Here is a 20,396-nt window from a genome sequence, read left to right as displayed (position 1 = left end):
ATAAATAAAATACAGTGAAAATTATTTTGTGTGACTTCCAAAGTTGGAGGGGAGGGGATCTCTATCTATCTATCTATCTATCTATCTATCTATCTATCTATCTATCTATCTATCTATCTATCTATCATCTATAGATATAGATATATAAAATCTTCTGCTTAGCTCGCTTTCTTTTTTTCTTGCTCTCAGACTCTGGCTTCCTGGCCTTGAAGAAGCTCTCAGAGAGACCATATTTAGGTGTTCCAGCAGATAGCACAAACTGAGGTCATAGCCCACTGTCTTCATCAATTACCGAATAATGAGTGAGAAAGCCTTCAAGATGACTTCAGGCCCTCTTCTGTCTGAAGCAGCATGCAAGAGCCTGTTGAGCCCCGTGAACACCCAAACTATGAGAGACTGCAATAAGGAATGATTGCTATTATGATGCACTACTAGGTTTGAGAGCAGTCGAGGACTCAGACAACATTGCGCTGGGTAGATCTGCTGAAAAAGACTTCTAAAATAAGATCTGGAGCTGAGATGTGCCTGCAGCAAGCCATGCGACTTCAGCACGTTCTCGGGAGGAACCACTCTCTGGAGAAAGATCTGGTATTTGGTAAAGTGGAGGGTCAGCTAAAAATAGGAAAACCATCAAGAAGATAGAGTGGAGAAATGGCCTGCAACAATGATGCAGAAGCACAGCACTGGCCAGTGTTCCGTTCTGTGGTACATAGAGTGGCTGTGAATTGGAGCCAATGCCATGGCGACTTGCAACAACAGCCGAAGTGGAAGCTGAGGCATCACAAGGTTATATAACTTGCCGGAGGCCACACAGATAAAAGGATGGCAGAGCTAGGATTCAAAGGCAAGCAATCTGGAGTCAGAGATTTTGTCTTCAACTGCTGTACTGCTTTTAAAAGAAGTGCTCATTTTGTAGCTTTTGGTCATGTTCTGGACTGTTCCATGTTTCTCAGGTCAGCATCTCACATGGGGGACCTGTCATTGTCTTTGTAACCCCAGGAGGTCCTTTGTTTTATGCGTGATACTGGGTGGGAGGCTTTTCTTGCTTTTGTGTGTTCTGCCCAATAATGAATGCCTGCTAAAGTTGTTAATAATAATGTGTGGGTGAGGCTGCAGATCTCCCAGCTCTCAACCATATTGGAGTTCTGTGTGTGTTTCCACTCTCAGATGAATGCATTTTCCAAGAAGGGTCTGTTCTTGATATTCTCTAAGGATATGTAGCTTAGTTTGCCCTAGAAGCTTATTTGGATAGGAAGAACAAATTCCTCTAGTCTAAAACCAATGCTCAGTCATTATGCAGGGTCTGGCTCTTGCCTCTGGCTGTGTGATGTCACTGTGAGACAAAGGTTTGTTCTACACCAAAATGAAGACAATACTTTTGCCCAAGAGATCCCAATGGAGCCTCTTAGATGTACTGATAGATACTGCTGTTAATTTCCGGCACATCCCATGTAGTCCCTCTTCTTTCACTTTAGCTTCAATTTCCACTAGTTCTCGAAATAGTCAAATGCGATAAATATGTGAAGGTGCTTAATGAATTGTAAGGTACTATACAGTTCTCACGTGACTCAACCTTCAGGCCACTTGAGGGAAAACATGCCCAGAAAGGACCAGGATTTCCTGATCGTTGGTCAAAAGTACTCTTGGCATCCAGAGGAGAGTCATGCAGACATGTCTACTCTTCATCTCCGGCTCCCCTCCAGGCAATGGTTGCTTACATCGCCGAGTCCCTCCACTCGAGAAGCCGTCCTCCAGAAGACTTTGATTCTTTGAAGGTGAATCACAAAGTCTGTTTTCATCAGCAAATTGACCCTTGTTTTTCAGCGTGAAATCCAATCATTAGAGCTGTTTTTCTGATCATCTATCCACCCAGGTAGCTTCTCATCGTTAAACTGGGATATGTTATGATGTGATCACATTGCCCCCTCCCAATTGGGAGTGAAGACAGGGAGGAAGGAATCGGGGAACCTTGTGTTGACATCTGTGGACTTATTAATAAGTGGAAAATAAGCAGAGCATTTGTCTAGAGGTCCTGAAAAGTCTCATGGTCTGTTTCTTGTAGTTAGAAACAGAGCAGAAGGATGTAAAGATGCTGGGACTGGTACTCCTGGCATTTAATGTTGAAATGTCACTTTTCTGTTTGTTTAGAATGCAGTGTTTAGATGTTTGATGGTCATGATGTTCCTAAGTAAAACAGAGATGCAGCTATAGAAGGTTAAGTCAGCAGAATTAAAAACAGAATTAAGAAGACATAGAAATCCAGTTGTCACTCTGCTAGATTATGCTATGTAGCTACTACATGCCTTTAGAGGTAGTCTTCCAAGTGAACAGGCAAACGTATATTAATTTAAATGAAGTTTAGCTAAATAGAAATGAGGAGCTACATACTTATGAGATCAACTGTTTCAACATTCTGCCAACGGAAACATTTTCTTCCTAGAGTGAATTCCCCAATGTTCATTCTAACTTTAATGACTCAAGTAATGGTTTTTATACTTCTCAGATAATTGAAGAACAATATGAAAATCATTTCTTGTTATTGCCTGTTCAGAATTGTCTAATATATTGCTCCTTGTAGACTGTTTCTATGGAAATTCCTTTTTTGTTTCCTTTTACAAGTCAAAGAGGCACTTGATTCTCCTTTTTCCTCCCGTGAAAGGAAGTGTACAATGTATATAATGTAGGTGGTGAGGCTAAGGTGAAGAGTATGATAAAATTCTCAAAAATACAGAAAATATAGTATCAACTGAACTTTAATGATCAATAGACTCAATCTGACAAAATCTGAGCGACGTGTTATGATATCTTCCACTCAACCATTGTGGGTGAGTGTCACGGATCGCATTGTACTCCATGATTATCGGCCGACTTGGCTGGGCCATGTTTCTGATGGTTTGACAGTTATGTAATGCAGCTATGTAATGATCCCCCATAATGTGATCTGCTATGAAATGACCATCGGTTGTAAAAGTATTATGGATGAAAGGCAATGCCCATAATCCCATACAATCATGATCCAACACCTGGAGATGCGGCTTATAACGCCTTTGTCTGACAACAGATAAAACAACACTGGCCCTGATACTACCAAGAAAGAAGAATTGGCATGGAATTTGTGCTTTAGCCTTGGGATCCCTGTGTTGGGAACTTCCTAACGATACAGGGAGGTGGATGTGTGGGCCTGTGGAGCTCTCCAAAGGGATGCTGGCCCTTCACATGCTGAGAGGAGATAAGGACCTGTTTTCTAGATTATGAACCAAGAGCAAGAGTAAACTTTCTTCATCATAAATTCAGCTTCTACCTCCTAATGGATGAAGTATTCTAGTCTCTTACACTTGAGAGAATAGGTTTTTTGATTGTTGAAGTCATCCACCTGTGGTGTTTCTTTTATAGCAATAGATAACTAAGGCGATGCCCTTTTTGCTGACTACCAAATACACATTCAAACTCATTCCTGTGCCATGTTTAGACTTCATGTACCAGTATGCCTGATATGCCTACTGACACGCCTTTAGGCTCCTATCACTTAAACTCTTTAATCGCATGTTTTATTCCTGTCCAAATGAAGTATTTTCTATTGCTCAGATAACATTATGCTAGTCTATATTTGCGTCATGCTGCCCCTTAGTTATAAAGCTTCTGTACTCCTCTCCTAACTCCCATTATATTCCCCATGTGTCTATTACAGGGAGCACAGGGCAGCTGTTTGCTACCTCAAGCTAACCTTTCCCCTTACCTCTGAGGCAAATCTTCCACTCAGCACTACATGTATTGGATAAAGAGCTAATGGATGAACCCCTCTTTTGGGACTTCCTCTGTCTAAGGACATTTGTTGGCCAAGTTTGTACCTCTCCTAGCAGTCAACCATGTCATTGTCAGACTGAAGCTCAGGGTCAGATTTAGCTCTCTTACCTCAGTTAAGAATGTCACCCCTCCAGCCTGGTTCTCGTGTAAACCATTCTGTTGAAGCCACCAGCACTCAGGGAGCAAGATAAGGCATTCTGCTCCAGTAAAGCTAGGCGGCCTCAGCAGCTCACAGGGCAGTTCTTCTCTGTTCCATAGTATGACTGTGAGTTGGAATCCCCTTGATGACAGTGAGCTTGGAGTTTCTCCCTGCTCCACACTTGCTTCACATGCTTAGAAAAGCTGGTCAATGGACAAGGCAGACTGAAGAATTGATCATTTTGAATTATAAGGTTGGGAAAGAATATGAAATACAGATGCCATGAACTATCAGAAGGAAAGAAAATCTGACTTGGAAGAAGTACAGCTAAACTTCTTTTTATGAAGTGAAGAAAGAGAGATTTCTTTACCTCGTGTTCTTTGGACATGTTGCCAGGAGAGATCATGTCCTGGAGAAGGTTAGCCTGCTTTGGAGATCATTGCTGATACATGAAACGATCTTCACTGAGATCGATGATGCAATGGTTGCAACCACAGGCTTAAATAGAGCATCAGTTGTCAGGATGGCACAGAACCAAGCAGGGTGTCCATCTGCCACATATAAGGTCATTAGGAGTTAGAACAAGCCCGCTGGGCACCTAACAACTACAACAAATCCCAGCTCCAGAAGGAGCGTTGGTGGTGCGCTGGTTTGGTGTTTCTTTGGTAAATAAAAATTGGTGTTACAAACCCACCACCACAGGAGAAAGATGGGTCGGACTACTTCCAGAAAGATCACAGTTTGTGCAGTCCCCTGGGGAAGTTCTACCTAGTTCTATAGAGTTGTTAGGATTCACTTGCTCTAACAGGGAATCTTAGTTCTGAGCTTTCTAAAGGATTGGGTGAAGGCTCTGTTCAAGTCCAGCTGAACTTTTCCTTTTATCCGGTCTGGTTTCCCTCAATCCTTTATAGGTAACAATCCTGAGAAAACTCCCCAGTGAGCCACAATGATTGAAAATACCTTATTCAGATTTTGTTTCCTGGAGAATCAACATAAAACAATTGATACAAGAGTGATTCTACAGAATCACCCTTTTTTCTAGATTTCCCTCTGGCTGCCTGAAAATGAGAACTATGTCATGTATGATGTACCAGGCAGTTGATCGATATCCATTAATGCTGAGTAGAGGTGTAATACGAGTGGTAAGGAAGGCAGTTTGGGGTGCAACAGCTTACTTTTAAAAAATTTATGGAGGTGCTTGCTTCAGCAGTACATATACTAAAAGTTTATGGAGAATGATACCAATAAGGATTATGAAATCCACTGGCTGTTATTAAAGGCAATCAATGCATTGGCAAAACCTTTATGAATATTTGAGACTACTTAATCACCAATTTAAGGTGATGTGTGAAAGTTGAGCTAATATGTTGAGGTAGGAAGGGGACCCTGAGACTTTGGAGAGAACATGGGTTTTGGTACATTGCAAAGCTTATCTTCTGCTTACTTTCCCTTAATCCCTGGAGCCTATATAAGTAGTAAATTCCTCCTTGTTAAAGACAAGTGGTCCCCATCGCTTGTAAATCATGTAGAAGCCTCTGCCTTGAAAGACAGCAACTGCCCTTTCAGAACTATGATCCCCTTCTGGTCCCCAGTCCAATAACTGGGGTTACTTCACTAAAAATATAAGACTTAAAACAAAGCAAAAATCAGCCATGGAAATGATGAGTATGGGAAAAAGAAAAGGGACTTCCTGCTGAAGAAGTTGGGGACTATCAGGACTTAGTAGTAGAGAATATACACAACAACGGAGTTTGGGAACACTGGTTCAGGGGAAACCAAGTCAGGATGCTGTTGTTTTCATGGTCTTTGCTTTGACTTAGACTAACCATATGTATAACAGGAAGATGGAAGAGGAATCAATACATTCGAATTGTGGCGCTGATGAAGAATATTGAAAGTACCATGGACTGCCAAAAGAGCAAGTAAATTTGTCTGGAACAAGTGCACCAGAATGTTCCTTAAGGCAAACATGGTGAGACTTTATTCATCCCATGTGCTTTTGGCATGCCATCAGAGGAGACCAGTCCCTGGAGAAAGACATCACTCTTGGTCAAGTAGAGGGGCAGCAAAAAGAGAAAAGCCCTTGACCAGATGGATAGACAAAAGTGGCTGAACTAATGGGTTCAACCACAAGAACAATGGTGAGGGTGGTGCAGGACCGAGGGGTGTTATGTCCTGCTGGGCATAGGGTTGCTAGGAGTCAGAACTGACTTGGTGGCATACAACAACAACAACAACAACAACAACAACAACAACAACAACGTGAGACAGAGGGAGATGCCCTAGGGCCCTGCAGCACTGTACATCTGAGCGATTGCATTGGGGAAATCCGCTGAAACAGACTTCTTTAAAGTTTGTAAAACAGCGGTCACTTTGACGACTAAGGTACATCTGGCCCGTCATCTCATATGAGTGCAAAAGCTGAACAATGAAGAAGGAACACAGCCAGACAGGATGAATTCAACTGGTGATGTCGGTGACACATATTAAAGATACCATGGACTGCCAGAGAATTAACAAGTGCATTATAGATGAAATGCAAGCAGATTGTCTCTTCAAAATAGCGATAGTGCAACTTTAACTCTTTTGCTTTGTGCACATCATCCACAAAGACCAATGGCTAGAAAGAGACCCCATGTCTGGTAGAGCAGAAGGCCAAGGGAAACCCTCCGTGAGCTGAATCGACACAGAGGTTGTAATAAGTTTGGGGAATTTTATCAAAATGAAAGCCCCTTTCTGTTACATATGGTTTATTGCCTGGCAAAAATCCTTTGTTAACAGGCTGTTAGGATGCGCATCCACCATTTGTCTGTCACTACATCAAACTGTGGTGGCTTGTGTGTTGCTGTGATGTAGAAAGCTACGGCTGATGTTTCAAAGACCACTAAGGTCACTTAAAGTGAACAGGTTTCAGCAGAGCTTCCAGACAAAGAACCAACTATGAAGAGGGAACAGGGTGTCCATTGAAGAGGACTTAGCCATGAAACACTATTGAAACATTGCTAAGTACTGAACCCTTAATGAATAAAAGCAGAACTTTGCCAGAGATGGTATCAGAAGATGAGCCCCCCATGTCAAAAGCACTCAAAATATGATGGAGAAGGTGCAGCCTTCTCAAGTAGATTGGACCATAATGACATGGATGCAATGAAGCCAGCAGGTGTAAAGCCTCTAGGATCTTCCTTTGTGATGAGGCATGACTCAAAATGAGAAGAAACCACTGGTGACATTGATTAATAATTGGAACTTGGAATTTTGAAGTATGAGTCTAGAAAGACTGAAGTCATTAAAAATGAAATGGAATACATAAAGATCAACAATCTAGGCATTAGCAGGCTGGTGTATATCTGTACAGGCCATTTTGAGTCGGAAAATCCTATGGTAGACTATGTGGGGAATGACATAATCGAGAGGGACTGTGTTGCATTCATTTTCAAAGTGCACATTTCAGTATGTATCCTGAAGTACAGCATTTTATCCTGTCTGTGATAGGATGATGTCTACCCCATACAAGGAAATCCAACCCATACAGCTATGATTCAAATGTCGGCACCAACCGCTAACAGTAGTGATGCAGTAATTGGAAAGTTCTACCAAGCTCTTTAGTCTGAAATCGGTTAAATGTGTAACCAAGATGCATAGATAATTATGAATGATTGGAATGCAAAAGGTGGGAACAAAGAGGAAGGAATACTAGCTGGAAAATATGGTCTTGGTGATACAAATGAAGCTGGAGACCACAGGACAGAAGTTTGCCAAACATGTGCCCAGAGCAAAGATGAGAAGATTGGAAGGAGTAGAAAATGTGGATGAAGACAAGGAATGCAGGGTGGAAATGGGAGCATGCTGACATATTATGGGGAACACAACCAATGTCATGGACAGTGTATGTACAAATCATCGCATGGGAACCTAATTGATGCCAAATTATCACCCAGAGAACAACAACAACAAAGTTTAAATAAGTAGAGTTCAATAAATTTAAATAAGGAGAGAAAGAGAGAGAGAGAGAGAGAGAGAGAGAGAAAGGAGAAGCTCAATATCAGCAGCTAAAACCAGGTCTGGAGCTGACTGTGGAACAGACCATCCATTGCTCATATGTAAGTTCAAGGTTGAAGTTGAAGAACATTAAAACAGGTTCACCAGACTCAACATAGGACCATGAGGATATCCCACCCAGATTCCAAGAATATGTCAAAAACAGATTTGATGCATTAAATACTAAAGACAGAAGACCTGGTGAACTGTGGGATGACATCAATAACATCATAGAGGAAAAAGCAAAGGGTAGTTTAAAAGAAAGCAAAATCTCATTTACATGTTATATCAAGAATATGATTTTATAATCTGAGCATACTATTGGGTCACATTTTTTGAATGGGTCCAAATATAGATCTTTTCCAGTCAGTTGGCCAAGTAACTCTCTTCCAAATTCCTTGGCATATTAAAATTTTGCTGAAGATCTTGCAACATCAGTTGCAGTGGTTCGTTGACAGGGAGCTACCATAGTTTCAGGTCAGATTCAGAAGAGGACCTGGAACAAGGGCTATCATTACTGACATTACATAAACCTTTGTTGAAAGCAGAGAATACCAGAAAGATGTTTACTTGTGTTTTATTGACAGTTCCAAGGCCATAGGTTATGTGAATCATAACCAACTATGGACATCCTTGAGAAGAATGGAAATTCCAGAACACTTAAGTGGAAACTGAGCATGGATCAAAATGTAGCTGTGTGAACAAAACAAAGGAATACTGCATGGTTTAAGATCAGGAAAGGTGTGCATCAGGGTTGTAATTGATCACTATATTTATTTGATCTGTATGCTGAGGAAATCATCAAAGAAGCTGGATTATATGAATAATGTGGCATCAGGATTGGAGGAAGGCTTATTAGCCTATGGTAAGAGATGACACAAGCTTGTTTACTAGAAGTGAGGAAGACTTGGAGCACTGGCTGATGAAAATCAAGGATTACACTTTTCAGAATGGATTATAACTCAATGTAAATAAAGCAAAAGCGTCACAACTGTGCCAATGTGTAAATCATGATAAACAGATAAAAATTGAAATTGTCAAGGATATCATCTGATGTGAATTCATAATTGATGCTTAGGGAAGCAGCAGTCAAGAGATCAATGGATTGGATAAACCTGCTGAACAAGACCTCTTTAAAATGTTGAAAAACAAGGATGCTGCTTTGATGACTAAGATCCACTTGGCCCCACCCCTGGCATTTTCAGTTGCCTCATATGCATATGTACGTTGGACATTGAATAAAGATCAAAGAAGAATCAGTATATTTGAATTATGGTGCTGGCTAAGAATATTGAAAGTACCATGGACTGCCAAAAGAACAAACAAATCTGTCTTGGAAGAAGTACAGCCAGAGTGTTCCGTCGAAGTAGGGATGGCAAGACTTGGTCTCATGTACTTTGGGCATGCACACCTGTCCCTGGAGAAGTACATCATGCTTGGTAAAGTAGAGGGGCATTGAAAAAGAGGAAGGCCATCAATGTGATGGATTGATACAGCGACTACAACAGTGGGTTCACATGTAAGAACAATTGTGAGGATGGCTCAACACCAGTGGTGGTTCCTTGTTTTGTACATGGGGTTGCTATGCGTTGGAACTGACTCGATGGCACCTAACAACAACAACAACAACAGAATGAGCTTGGAAAATTCCAAGTTTGGGGAAGTTTGGAAAAAATAAAAGCCTTCACTAAGTGAAGTATGACTGTCAGACTCGAGGAGAAAGAGCCCAAAGACTCAGAAATGTGCCATGTTGGAATGGTTTGAGTACATTATGCTGGTTAACCCACTAGCCAATTCTGTTCTTTAGAATGACTGGAAGGAGTTTACTGAACTGGGATCTTTGACGGGACAGAGTATGGATAGAAAACAGAATGTGTGCCATTCCTTTAAGAAGTAACAATTGCAGCCAGGGCCAGCTGACCTGCAGAGTTCTAAGAGGTGGTAAATAGAAAATAATGTCCACAGACACAAAAACGGTAGGCAGCCAACAAATATATTGCTTAATTTGTACAATCAAATAAAAGTCAGGAGGCTGGGGGCAGCCAACAGCTCAGCTTTAAGAATGCTCTTTGCCAGACCTGGTAGTGTTTGATAAAGAGTAATGTAACCAAGAGGAATTACTGAAACCCAAATGAAGACTGAGCATGATAGTGGGACAAGAAGAAAGTCAATGGAAATACAGGAAAGAGCTAGGAGGCAAAGGGCATTTACAGAGGTCTAAATAAAGGCATGTACATATGTAAATATATTTATTATGAAGATGGGAAAATAGAACTATGTGCATATATTTATAGGTTTAGTATTAAGGTAGCAGATGGACATTGGGCCTCCACTCAAGTACTCCCTCAATGCAAGAATACTTTCTTCTATTAAATTGGCATTCTATGATGCTCACTTTCCCGACACAATTGCTGTAGACAAAGCGGGTGAATAAGCAAATGTGGTAAAGAAAGCCGAGGGAGCTGGTTATCAAAAGTTATAGCATCTGGGGTCTTAAAGTCTTGAAGGTAAGCAAGTGGCCATCTAGCTCAGAAGCAACAAAGCCCACATGGAAGAAGCACACCAGCCTGTGTGATCACGAGGTGTCCGAAGGGTTCAGGTATCAGGCACCATCAGAACAAAAAATCATATCATTGTGAATGAGGGTGGGAGTGTGGAGTGGAGACCCAAAGCCCATTTGTAGGCCACTGTACATCCCCTTACAGAAGGGTCTCAGGGAGGAGATGAGCCAGTCAGGGTGCGATGCAGCAACAATGAAACATACAACTTTCCTCTAATTCCTAAATGCTTCTTCCTCATCTACTATTATGATCCCAATTCTACCTTACAAATCTGGCTAGACCAGAAGATGTACATTGGTACAGATAGGAACTGAAAACACAGGGAATCCAGGGCGGATGATCCCTTCAGGACCAGTGGTGTGAGTGGCGATACTGGGAGGGTAGAGGGAGGGTGGGGTGGAAAGGGGTAACTGATTACAGGGATCTATATATAACCTCCTCCCTGGGGGATGGGCAACAGAAAAGTGGGTGAAGGGAGATGTCGGGTAGGGCAAAATTTGACAAAATATTAATTTATAAATTATCAAGGGTTCATGAGGGAGGGGGAGTGGGAGGAGGGGAAATTAGGAGCTGATCCCAGGGGCTTGGGTGGAAAGCAGATGGTTTAAGAATGAATGTACAGATGTGCCTTACACAATTGATGTATGTATGGATTGTGATAAGTGTTGTATGAACCCCTAATAAAATGAATAAAAAAAGAGAATGCTCCTTTCCTTCCCCATCTCTGGGCAGCAGGTCATCTCAAAGCTTGGTGCCAAGTGAAAGGGCGAGGAGGTGAGGAAGGAAGGGACAGGGAGGAGACCAGGGCAGGGGAGACAGAAGGGGGAAATGCCAATTAAATAGTTCAACATTCCAAAAGTTCCTCTCCTTCCAAACAGACACACCAATGGGAAGTACCATTCAACATATTGCTTTATTTTTTCCCCTAACATATATTGGTCTCCTGATTCAAATCAGTCAAACTCTGAAAACCAAAGGAGAGACACAAAGGATTTCGTGGTTCTGTTGTAATTTTTTTGGCTGGTTGTTCCCTTTCTGTCTTACCACACACGGCATTGAAGGCAGATAGAAACCTTACCACACACGGCATTGAAGGCAGATAGAAACCTACGAATGAGTTGGATTTCAAAAGGTCATTTTGGCATGTGTGCTATCATTTGGCGAATTCCTTCTACAAGCAGATTAATTCAGCTAAAATATTGTGCATCTATGGTAAGAAACAGGAAAATAATATTGGTTTTACTGTTAATAACATCACCAGAAAACCAACATTGTTTTAATAGGAGCACCTATCTAGAGCAACCTTAAAATAGGCTCGCAGATTCTGTGATACTTCTTTCAAGAGATGGGGCTTGACTCAGCTGTCTTTCATGTGGGATAGACCTACTAACCTGCTCTGAATGAAGAGAATATGACAACCATTACCTTATGTTAATATTTTTATTCCACGAATAGAATTGAAAGTGGAAATCTTGAAAGTAGAAGTCCAGGCTATGGACACTGGGCATTCAGTTGTCAGTGGGCTTTGATCTCAACACTGAATTGAGTAAATGGAATGGAAAATGAATGAGAAGCATGACGGTGCCCAGAATACGGGATTGGATTTTCTAGCAGAATATAGAATATAGATGTGACAGCTTCTTGGGGGGCAACTATTCTATTAATTTTGAGAAGAGAGAATTAAGTTTTTTAATGTACTACCAATATACATCTAGCCCTGCCTCATTGAACATCTCATTATCTGATACATTCGGCATTTATACCAATAGTGCAAATTCTACTATCAGACTATTCTGTGCATTCATGAAACACCTCTGGATGGGAGCAATGGTGGGCTCTCTTGCTGGTGGTGATTGCCAGATCCATGGGCACATTCAAAGGAAGCCAATATGTGCTGTCTGAGTAGTTCACTGTGGGGGTATCTAGTAGAGTGGTTGAGGGGCCTGGAATGGTACTCCTGGGGGCAGGATATTGCACAGTGGGACCTAGATGCTGGTAGGGGGCTGAAGAGGAAATAGGAGCCAGAGGTCTGGTCCCAGATCCCTGTCCTGAGGGCTAGCAGAGAAAGGCCAGGCCATAGTCAATAGAAGTTCTGAATGTATTGGTCTGGTAGACATGGTTCTACTTTTGTGAATGACTGTTATTAAAAGAAGCACACCAGCCTATGCAACCACGAGGTGTCGAAGGGATCAGGTGTAAGGCATCATCAGAACAAAAAAACTTACCATAGTGAATGATGGGGGGAGTGTGGAGTGGAGATCCAAAGCCCATTAGTAGGCCACTGGAGATCCCCTTGCAGAGGGGTCTCGGGGAGGAGATGAGCCAGTCAGGGTGCGATGTAACAATGATGAGAAATACAACCTTCCTCTAGTTCCTAAAGGTTTCCTCCCCGCTCCCACTACCATGACTCGAATTCTATCTTGCAAGACTGGCTAGACCAGAGGAGGTACACTGGTACAGATAGGAACTGAAAATACAGGGAATCCAGGATGGATGAGCCCTATAGGACCAGTGGTGTGAGTGGCAAAACAGGGAGGGTGGAGGGAGAGTGGGTAGGAAAGAGGGAACCAATTGCATGGAACTGTGTGTGGCCTCCTCCCTGGGGGATGGACAACCGAAAAGTGGATGAAGGGAGAAGTCGGACAGGGCAAGATATGACAAAATACCCATTTGTAAACTATCAAGGGCTCATGCGGGAGGGGGGAGTGGGGAGGGAGGAGAAAAATGAGGACCTAATGTCGGGGGTTTAAATGGAGAGAAAATGTTTTGAGAAACGATGTACAAATGCGCTTTACACAATTGATGTGTGTATGGATTGGGATAACAGTTGTATGAGCCCCTAATAAAATGTTAAAAAAAAAAAAAAAAAAAAAAGATTTTTCTATCACCACCCTCCATTGTTTGTGTAAATAATGTCCAGTCACTTAGAGTTTAATCTGTGCAAATCAACAATTTATATATTGTAGTCTGAAGTCAGCTTATACTTGTATAATTTCCTTTCCTCAACAGTGTTCTAAATTCTATATACCATTGTCTAAATTAATGACACTATCAAAGGAATTACCTTATGCCCCAGAGGGATGGTTTATCATGTTGTCTATCATAAAATTATAATGATGTCTCTAAAGAGAACCAGAACATATATAAACTATAGATATATGAATCAATTTGGGGTCGAATCTAAGAACAATTAGTTCTTAAGACATTTCATACTCCCTTCTTCAAGAGATCACTGATGATATGGGTGCTATAGGGTTGTCAAGCAACCAGATGATGCCTGGCTATCAGAAAGAATAGCATCTTGGATCTAAAAGACTTGTCTTAAAATAAGCAGTCATCTAAGTGAGGCATCAACTAAATCCATTTGGAAGAAGCACACCAATCTATGTGATCTAAGGCCTGTAAATATTAAAAATCCAAATCTGAAGGATGGAATAGTATCAGAGCTTTAATTGTGAATGCCCAGTTTGCAGAAGGCTGTGTATGACATAGCCCAAAATCCGTTCACAGGATCACCATATGGATTAAACCTCTGGTGAATTCCCTCTTACCATAGTAGAAGGATATAAATAACCTTGCAATGTGAATAACCAGAGAGCATTGCAAAGTTTATTATGGCAGATGTAGTTAGGTTAAAATGTAATACCTTTGTCATTTGATCTCCTTTTAGTCCACTTTAAGGTTGTTTCAGTTTTTAATATTTTCTGTTTTCTTTTAAATGACGAGGTTTTTCTAAGTTTTGTCTAATCATTGTTGTTAGTTTTTTGTTTGTTTGTTTGACTGGTTGCTTGCTTTCTGTTTGTGCTTTGTATGATTTTCTGTGTATGAAAATCTATAGACAGTAACTGGAACCGATTGTGGTGATGATTACACAACTCTTATGAATAGTATTGAATTATTAAGTTGTGTGCTTTGTGAAATTAATGTCAATAAAACTATTTAAAAAATAAATAAAAGAGTCCTAAGATGGAGCACTTGGGTGATTGACCCACAAAACCCCAGGGCAGGAGACCAGCAGCTGCACAATCTCTTATGCTTCCTTGTTGCTTTCTTCTGAGCAGGCACAGGCAAGGCGAGGCAAGCTATTTGGACAAGAGTAGGGTCATTGGGTGAGTGGCCAGCTACAGTTTAACTTTGAGGGCAGAAGCCAAGTCTAGCTATCACGGGCTTAGAGAAGGCTCTGAATAGCTTATTCTCATAGAATCATGGAGGCAGATGGATTCAGGGCTGTCCAGTGAGGACTGGGGGGGTACTCAGGTGAAGGATGAGGGGAAGTGAGAAGGAAGCTTGCATGTTCCCTGCAGCATCCAGTCCCTCCCAGTCCTGGGACAGGGAGCACACCCTCAAGGGGGCTTAGAGGGTCAGGTTTACCCATCCTGAAAATACAATGAGTGCAGGAGTGGAAGCAGACTCTCCAGATGGAAAGGGGGGCGTTTGGGCAACCTGGGCTCTGGAAGACTGAGTGGCTCCTATGGGTGGTGGAGGAAGGAATGTTCTCCTGAGGTGACATGAGAGATGGGAAGCAGTGAAAGGCAGCACTGGGGTCATGATAGTTGGGGGCGAGGAAGCCTCAAGGAACCAGAGGACTATTGTGTGTTTCAAGGGTGCTTTACTGTACCTTGATTGACTCGTCCTTTCCCTGTGACGCCTCTGTGAGGGGATGTCCCATCGTCTACAAATGGGCTTTGGGTTACTGCTCTGACCCCCCTCGTCCTCAACAATATGGCTTTTTTGTTTGTTTGTTTGCTTGTTTGTTTGTTTTGGGTCTTCTGATGCCCGTTGCCCAGTCCCAGTGACACCCCATGATTGCACAGGCTGGTGTGCTTCTTCCATGTGGGCTTGTTGCTTCTTTGCTAGATGGCTGCTTATTTAACTTCAAGCCTTTAAGACCCCAGATGCTATATCTTTTGATAGCCTGGCACCATCAGCTTTCTTCACCACATTTGTTTATGCAACCATTTTGTCTTCAGCAATTTTGCTTGTAGGGTGAGCATCACAGAATGCCAGGTTGTTAAAACAAAGTGTTCTTGCATTGAAGGAGGGTATGAACAGAGGCCTGAAGTTCGTCCACAACCTTAGTTTATTGCCATATAAATATATGTACATGGGCTAACACCTCTATTTTAATGAATTCATGTATTACTATATGTATACACCTATGCTTATACCTCTATCCATATCTTTGTTTCCTATCACCTTTCTCCTTCCCCAGCATCACACTCGCCCTACTTCTGCCTCTTAGTAATTCCTCTCAGCTAGATTGCTGTTGCTCCAACACCCCCAGGATCTCTACGTCCTTGTTGTGGATTTTATTTCCCTAGTTGTTCCCTGTCTATGGCTTTGTTTGCTCACTGCATCCTTTCCCTGCCACCTTCTCCCCCCCAAGTCCCTTCAGGACCATCAGTCCCATTGCTCTCTCCTCGAGCTTGCTTCCCATGCCTGTCTTATCGAAGTGGGCAAACCAACAATGACACCGACCAAATAAAAAGATTGAAAAAAGAAAACCAAGAACACACATAATTCCAGGTCTGCCCACTGACATTTAAGACTGTCTCCCCACTGGTCCTGGGGAATTCTGTAAGCTGCGCCTGCAAGCTTGAAGTCTATGTTTGGGACTCTTCAGGGCTTTTGTGGCTTGGCTTTGCTCCCATTGCTGTGCTGCCATGTTCCCTTCTTGGTTTGCCCCCCTGCGGGAATGGGGGGTGGTTCAGACTGGACTAACTCCCCACCGTGCGTCCCCACTATTGCCCTCTCGTGCGGTATGCTCCAGTGAGGGGACAACCTACCTGTCTTGAGCTATTGTTGGCCCTACAGGCCTCTCTGTGCCTTAGCAGCTCCGTGAAGGGGTGTTGTCCTCCAGGCTTGGTGTGCCGATATGGGGTCTAGACCATCCCGTTCTCTTTTTCCTTCTTGGTTTGCGTCTGTGTGTGCGTGGCATGCCAGTCCCTCTCCCCAACTATATGCTTAGTGCTGTCCTCTGTAGTGCACACATCCAGAGAGGGGGTTAGTTTGGCTCTGATTGGGCCTGACCCTGTAGTCCAATCTTTTTATGCATTTTTCCACAGAGTTACGTTGCCCGCAAGGCTTGGTGCACAGTGGTGGGGTCTGCATGCGCACTCCCAATTCTGTGGAGGCATACACAATACTCTCCCCCTGGGTGGGTTAGTGCCCTGCTCCCCACGTGCCACCCTCTCCCTCCCCCCACTTTTCTCCCTCCCCTTCCTCTCTCCTTTCCCCTTCTTTGTGATGGAATAACATGTACCTCCTTGGGTTTGGTCCAACCTCCACCCGACTCCCTTATAGTGTTAGATATAGTGTTAGATAAGTGGTTTTTCTTCTATACCCACTGCTGATTGTATTTACTTCAGGGGACTCCTGCTGTACTTGCCCTTCTGTGGTTGGCTAACTTCACTTAGCATAATTTCCTTAAACTCTTCCCATGAACTGACATGTTTTATGTGATCATCCGTACATTTTAGTGATGTGTAGTACTCCATTGTGTATATGTGCCAGAGTTTACTAATCCACTCATTTATTGATGGAAATTTAGGTTGTTTCCAATTCTTTGTGATCATTTGTTTTGATTGAGTCACAATAAACAGTGGAGTACAGACAACTGGTCTGGTTTATTTCTTACCTCTTCTGGGTTTATGCCCATTAGAGAGATAGCGGGCTCATGAGATAGCACCATTTCCATTTGCTTTAAATATCACCAGATCATTTTCCACAGAGGCTGCACGTATCTCCAAAACCATCATCAGTGGAGGAGAGTTCCTATCTTGCCACATCCCCTCCAACATTTGTTGTTCTCTGATTTTCTGATTTGGGCTCTCCTCAGGGGTGTTAGATAATATCGCCTGGTTGTTTTAATTGGCGTTTCTCTGATGGCTAATGATCGGGAGCATTTTCTGATATGTTTATTAGCCATTCGGTTGTCCTCCCTTGTGAAATTTCTGTTCAGGTCTTTTGCCTACTTCCTAAGGGGGTTAGCTGTTTTCCAATGTTTGCAGGCTAGGAGGGTATTGTAGACTTTAGTAATAAGTCCTTTGTCTGTTGTGTCATTGTTAAAAATCCTCTCCCAGTCTGTGGGTTCTCTTGCTACCCCCTTGGTGAAGTCTTTCGCCACACACAGGTGTTTTATTCTTAGTATATAGCCCACTTGTCGATTTCAGATTCATCTGTTTGTACACCCTTCCCTATTGCAGGTAGCCTATGTATTCCCTCAGTTAAGGTTCTTAGGTTTGTCTCAATTCCTTTGTTGATGGTCCTGAGAGTTTGGGATTTTACTTCTAGGTCTGTGATCCACCTTGAGTTTGTTCTTATGTACAGGGTGAGGTAAACATCTTACTTCATTTTTCTATAGGTGGGTATTCATTGCTAGCAGCTCCACTTGTTAAATAGTGCATCAGCCTCCCACTTGATGCTTTAGGAGCCTTTGTCGAAGATCAGTTGGTTTTATTTCTGTTTTGACCACGGTGGCTGTGTAGTAGGTGTTACAGTCAGGTAAAGTGAGACCTCTGACGTTGTCCTTCTTCTTGAGGCGTTCTCAGCTAACTCTGGACTTCTGGAGCCTCCTTGTGGGTTTCTCTCTCTCTCTCTCTCTCACTGATTCCTGGCTTACTGATCTTTTGAGCATTATATAGTGCCTCTCCTTGTCTCCTGTTATAGTTTGCACCTTGAGTTCAATTTTGTCAGAGATTAGGAATGCAACCCCTGCTATTTTAAGTTATCTGCCTGGTATATTTTCCACCAGCCTTTTAATCTAAGCCTAGTTTTGTCTGCGAGCTTAAGATGTGTCTCTTGCAGGCAAAAGATTGATGGGTTATGCTTTCTGAGCCAGTCTGCTAACCTTTGTCTTTTAATGGATGAACTGAGGCTGTTGACATTCAGAGTTATTAACACAATCTATGGATTCATTGCTGTCATCTCGTACCTTTGGCGTGGGGTGTTTTCCTTTCTCTCTTCATATCAGTGTGCTGTGTTTGTGTGTTTGGCTTCACTCTGGTCTTCTTTTCCCTGTGAGGCCATGTTGTCTTGGTAATTGTTATTGGAGCGTTGGCTTCTGGGTGGAGTTGGGCTATATGGTAGTCTCCTGCTTGTGCTTTGAGGATGTTGGTCTTCTGACCATAGTGAGTCAGCATGGATTTTTCATGGGGTTAGGTGTCTTATGCTGTATTCTTTAAGGTTTTCCTTGTCATGGAAAACTCTTACCTCTCTGTCTATCTTCATAGACAGGGTAGAGGATTCTCGGACAGATGTTATTTTCTTTCAGCTTTAGGAAGATGTTACTCCACTCTCTCTTCCTCTTCATGGTTTATGCTGATAGGTCTGAGTATATTATTGCCTTAGCATCCCCCCACCTCCACCTCTCCTTCTCCCATGTCCCCCTGGAACCATTGATCCCGTTGTTTTCTCCCCCAGACTGTTCATCCAGCCTATCTTATCTAGATAGGCCTGCAGAGATAATAATATACACGCAAAAGACAAGACATAGAAAAACAAAGCAACAAAATGATGACAACAACAAAAAAAGCCAATGACAAAATAAATAAATAAAAATTAAAGTTAAAGAAAAGGAAAACTTGTAAATAGTTCAAGGTCTGTTTGTTGACTACTAGGAGTGTCCTCCAGTTGAGTCCGATGGGGTGCCATGCCCTGGCCCCAAAGTTTATCCTTGGCACTCCCTCAAGACCTCCCTGCTTTGCTCGCCCCCACCTCCCGCTGCTCTGCTGCATGACCTTAGTGTTTTGCCTTGGTGTTGTGGGGCAAGACTGGGCACAATCCCAACACTGTGTCTTCAGTGTTGTCCCCTGTAGGGCCATGGGTCAGTGAGGGCCATCGTGTCTCATAGTGGGGCTGGCCATTTGGTTCTCTTTGTGTATTGGCTGTTCTGAGCAGGGATAATAACCTCAAGGCTTGGTGGGCCAGGTTGCACTCCACTCTCTCTTCCTCCTCCTTCGTTTGCTCCTGTGTGCTCTGATCAGACATGTCCTCCTCTTGCTGCTCCTAAATTTTTCCTTTTCCTTGAAGTTGGATAATTTCACTATTATATGGCTTGGTGAGTTCTTCCTGGGGTTTCATCTAATTGGTGTTTTTGCTGCTTCCTGTATGAGTGTCTGATTCTCATTCATTAAGTTGGGGAAGTTTGCTTTTAGAAATTCCCTCGCTAATTTAGCTGTTGACTTCTTCATTGTGTCTTGTTCTGGAAGCCCAATTATTCGAATGTTGTTCCTATTAATAGCATCTGTCATTGACCTCAAGTTTTCTTCCACCTCTTTGATGATATTGTTTGACTGTTCTTCCCGTTTATTGAAATCTGCCTTATCGTCCACAAGGTCAGTGGTACTATTCTCTACCTCTTCTAGTCTGCTCGTGTGATCCATGATCTTGTATTTTGCTTCTGTAACCTCATCTGTAAGTGCTTGTATTTCTCTTTGATGCGTGGACTTCATGCCTTCTATGGTGGACTTCCTCCCCTCTATGTGGACTTCATCTCTTCTGTCATTGTGTCCTTATTCTGTGTTGCTGCCCTCATCTCTTGTAGTACTCCAAGCAGCCTTCTGAAGATTTATTTTTGTGGCAGATCCACATTTGATTCTTCTTTGTGCATCATTATCTCCACTGTTTGTTTGTTTGTTTTTTTGTCTTTCTTGTTGAGGGTGTTGCGATATGTTGCATTTATGTGTCATTTTGGAAGAACTGGGTGCCATATTTCTGGTAAATCAAGGGGCCCTCAGCTCTTTCTCTGTGTGCCTGGTCAGTGTTTTTGAGGATTCCCTGTGGCGTCCTATGGTGGTGAGTTGGACTGCTCTGTTGGCTGGGTTCCATTGCTACTCAGTGGCTGGTAGCGTTGG

The 20,396-nt window shown here is 42.6% G+C and overlaps 1 protein-coding gene across 1 annotated transcript in view; it reads right to left on the bottom strand.

Annotated features, from left to right (window-relative positions):
- The window catches only part of LOC101644903 (solute carrier family 35 member B1-like), a 31,929-nt gene extending 11,935 nt beyond the window's left edge, over positions 1–19,994 (bottom strand). Inside the window, exon 1 of the mRNA XM_045289371.1 lies at positions 19,815–19,994. Coding sequence (XP_045145306.1) covers positions 19,815–19,994 — 180 coding nt within the window. The remainder of the gene's footprint in view (positions 1–19,814) is intronic.
- Positions 19,995–20,396: the final 402 nt, after the last annotated feature.

This window comes from Echinops telfairi, unplaced genomic scaffold (assembly GCF_000313985.2).
Source record: "Echinops telfairi isolate 266 unplaced genomic scaffold, ASM31398v2 ScPeMD7_25;HRSCAF=90, whole genome shotgun sequence".
NCBI classification, from domain to species: domain Eukaryota; kingdom Metazoa; phylum Chordata; class Mammalia; order Afrosoricida; family Tenrecidae; genus Echinops; species Echinops telfairi.
This window is presented reverse-complemented; position numbering and strand designations above follow the sequence as displayed.